Source organism: Dermacentor silvarum, chromosome 11, assembly GCF_013339745.2.
Source record: "Dermacentor silvarum isolate Dsil-2018 chromosome 11, BIME_Dsil_1.4, whole genome shotgun sequence".
NCBI classification, from domain to species: domain Eukaryota; kingdom Metazoa; phylum Arthropoda; class Arachnida; order Ixodida; family Ixodidae; genus Dermacentor; species Dermacentor silvarum.
Window position 1 is genome coordinate 64,653,631 of NC_051164.1, and position 3,857 is coordinate 64,657,487.

At 52.1% G+C, this 3,857-nt stretch overlaps 1 protein-coding gene across 1 annotated transcript; it reads left to right on the forward strand.

The window, feature by feature from the left end:
* Positions 1 to 2,000: 2,000 nt before the first annotated feature.
* On the forward strand, positions 2,001 to 3,120 carry LOC119432623 (uncharacterized). Its single transcript, XM_037699782.1, has 2 exons — positions 2,001 to 2,541; positions 3,080 to 3,120. Exons 1-2 carry the CDS (start codon positions 2,001 to 2,003, stop codon positions 3,118 to 3,120), a joined length of 582 nt encoding a protein of 193 aa, XP_037555710.1.
* Positions 3,121 to 3,857: the final 737 nt, after the last annotated feature.

Sequence of the window (3,857 nt, forward strand, 5' to 3'; positions counted from 1 at the left end):
ACCTTTCTGAGGCACAAAAGATTGACTACCTGCTGCATGGTTTACGGGAACAACACATCCTCGCCGCCATAGCAGCCAACAGGCTGCCCACGGTAGCTGAGTTTATTTCTACTTGCACCAGCCTCGACAAGAGTGCGCAACATCTACACGCCAAAGCAAGCCCGTCACCATTTGCCGGTTCTGTTTTGCCGCCGTCGCAACCCTTTCGTGCCGCTAAGCCCGCAGAGCGCCAGCAGCCTCGCTCAGACCAATCGACACCACAGTCCTCCCGAGGGGCCACACCAAAAACGCGCATTTCAGAGCTGCCCGCCGAGCAACAAGAAGCTACTTATGCAGCTATTTCGGCACAGTATGGCGCTCCAGCTTTTCGTAGCGGTCAAGACCTGTCTCAAGCTGTCTGCTACCAATGTCATGCCTTGGGTCATCTGGCATCCAAGTGCCCTACACGCACCAGCCGCTTATCATCACCAGCGCCTCCAACCATGCCCAAGACACAGCAGCCCCCAGCACTGCACAGTGCACCCGTTCCGCTTGACGGCTCACAACAGCAATGCCCCTTCTTCAACGCAACTCTCAGTGGAGTCGGTGAGTGTGAAGCGTTTCCTGACTCTGGGTCCAAGGTGACATTAATTTCTAAAGCTCGTGTGCCTGCAAGCATGATCATCCCATGGACCGAGCCTCCACTCGTGGTGGTAGGAGGAAGCACAGTGCTACCTGTTGGTGCTGCATTTTTGAAGATATCCATCGGCCCCGCCACAGGAGTTGTTGAAGCTGCTGTTTTAGAAGATAATGTACTCCCCCTCATTCTTGGTGAGGATTGGTTCTCGGCAGCGCAGGCACGTCTCATCTTTGAGCCTCCGAAGCAAGCGCAGTTGCAGCATACAGCCACGAATATCACCATTACCGCAAACCAAAAGCTAGTCTCAAGAATGGCAAATGCTGTGATCCCAACAAGGTCCGTCCTTTTTCCTGAAACCAGGCCCAGTTCCAAAGACTGCCTACAACGTGATCCGTTGCCGTTGCCAGAACAGCCACCATGGCAAGCGTTAGCAGCCCAAACGTTGCCCTCAAGTAGCGCTCCTCTGGTGTCAAACTTCGGTGCTTCCGACACGGCGCTCGTGCACATTCATCCTGACATTCCACCGGCTCGCGTTGACAGCCAGCTCGCCCTCACCCAGCCTCCCCTTTTGGCGCACTTCGACCCCATGGCAACCACAACGCTAACCACAGACGCTTCGCAGGAAGCCATTGGAGCAGTGTTATCGCAAATCCAAGACACCAGAGAATGTGTCATTGCCTACGCCAGCCGTGGACTTAGGTTGGAGGAACTAAAACTGCACAGCAATGTATGGGAGTGTATCGCCGTTCACGGGGCAATAACCGTGAAGTTCCGCCAATACCTCCAAGGCAGAAAATTCTCTCTGGTCACAGACAACTGGACTGTTGCCTGCTTAACGTCCAACGTGCGGCCATCTCGTCGGTTCACTTCTATGCTCATGGACTTAGTAGAGTTCGATTTCACCGTGCGACATCAGTCAGGACGCCAAAACGTTGTAGCCGACCACTTGTCCCGTTTGGCAGGTGCTGTCACACAGTCTTCGCAGTCGCTGGCTACGATGCAGCAAGAAGATTCCGAGTGCGCTGCGATTCTTTCACGCCTAGCCAATGAAGAGGAAACAGCCGAGTTCACCAAGCTAGATGACATCTTATACCGCCGACTGCCATCGGGAACGTATGCAGTCGTAGCTCCGTCCAAACTGCGCCCTGCCATTCTACAAGCATTACACGATGGTGCAGGGCACTTTGACACAAAGCGTACGTTGCTCAAGGTCCAGGATCGTTATTGGTGGCCTGACATGGACCGATCAGTGGAGAGATATGTGTCATCCTGCCAGTGCTGCCAGCAGTTCAATCGCCATACCTCACGCAGTGTAGGTCTTCTTGGCAGAATGCCTACCACGGACATTCCATTTTCCAGCATAGCAATTGACCATGTAACCATGCCACCCATCAACTCAAAGCGCTACATTCTCAACGTCGTTGATTTTGCCACCCGCTATATCGTGCCCGCAGCAGTTTCGTCCACGTCTACGGGCGACGTTATCAAGCATTTGCACAATGTGTTCTACACATACGGCACGCCAGATCACTGCCTCTCAGACCATGGCTCAGCCTTCGAATCCAATGAGTTCAAGCGCTTCATGAGTCTTCATTCCGTGGAGCTCCATTTCACAACTGCCTATCGACCCCAGGGCAATGGCTTAGTCAAGAGAAGCAATGGAACTCTCCTGGCAGCTCTCCGCAAGATCTGTGCAATGGAACCACTGTCATGGCCTACCAAACTTCAAGAGGCAGCATTTGCAGTAAACACGTCCATGAATGCCAGCACGAACTTTACGCCATTTCAGCTTCTCTATGGCTACGTACCGAAGATTCCACTCCAACACCATCCTCCGTTCCAGCACTCCGCCCTTGCCGAGCGCATCCTCGACACAACAGTGCAGCGCTCCGAAGCAGCCGCCAATTCGGAAGCAGCGCAAGGTGCACGCAAAGAGCGTTACGACCGCAGCCACCGTTCTCACACCTTTACCGTCGGTGATATGGTCTGGGTGAGACGACAGGCTCCGGTTGCCAATGAGAAAATAGCACCTCGCTTCAATGGTGTTTATCGCCTCTACAGAGCAGCAACAGCCTCAACGGCCCCAACGCACTCGAAGTCTACCGAGCCACCTCGACGACTTTGTGCTCGAGTGAAGTTGTAGCGTTCCCGCGAATGTGTGTGGGTGTGGTATCGTGCGTGTGACAGTGTGCAGAAGCAATTGACCACGAGACGTGGTCAGTCAGACTGGGGTGGGATGTGAGCGCCCGCATGTGCCGCCTATCTCATCACTAGCGCCACCTACAGCGCTGTTACGCCGACTCAACGCCAAGCCCAAGCGAGGGAGGGGTCACTCCCATTCGCTACGACCACCGCCACGGACGGTCACGGTTTTTGGCGCGTGCCACTATGTTTTCTAATAAATAAGTGTTACCCTGTTATTCACGCCTCAGCCTTCACGCCTCAGCCTTCACGCCTCAGCCATCACGCCCAGCCCTCACAAGCCGTACCGGCGCAAGTGAGCGACAACTTCCACATCCGCCGGTCATCGTTCGCCAGCTGGTCATCACGTGGTCGCCCGTTGGGAGAAAGACGCAAGAAGGCGGTCGTCTCTACCCCGTATTCCAGAACGTATTTCTCTATCCCGAATGATGATGATCATGTCCTTAAAATGTGGCTCGCACCCACCCTGGAGTATTGGCCAAGAATTGGGCACCTGAACCTTTACGTTCTAGAACCTACAGTGACTGTGCAAAGCAGACAGATTAGTAACTTTCCTAAACAATGGAATTTAAATCAGTAATGCTATGATTGAAGACTCAAACATCACTAAGAGAATTGTAAAAGTAGGGATTTAAAATGGTATTAGTTTCGTTGACTGAATCAAACCACAAATGACACCAAATACGTCCCTGTGACTACAGCCTAGTACTGAGGCAACGCAAGTTAGTGCTTTTTCCGATGTTAAGTTTAAACCTAATTAGGAAGCGGAATCTCAAGAAGTCTTCTTCGTAATTTATACCGGCGACATATTAAAAATAGTGTTCTATAGTTTCTATTTGCAGGCAGAATTGAAACAGCGGCGATATCGCCAGACCAACGCCGTGTAAATGTAGGTTGAATGGGGCGACATGGCAGTGTAATCTTGTGATAATTACTTCTGATTGCCTTCATGGACACCACTGCAATTGCCACGGAAATTTTATGTGCTGAAATTCATTCCATGATGTTATTGTTTAAATAATATCTACCCAGCTTG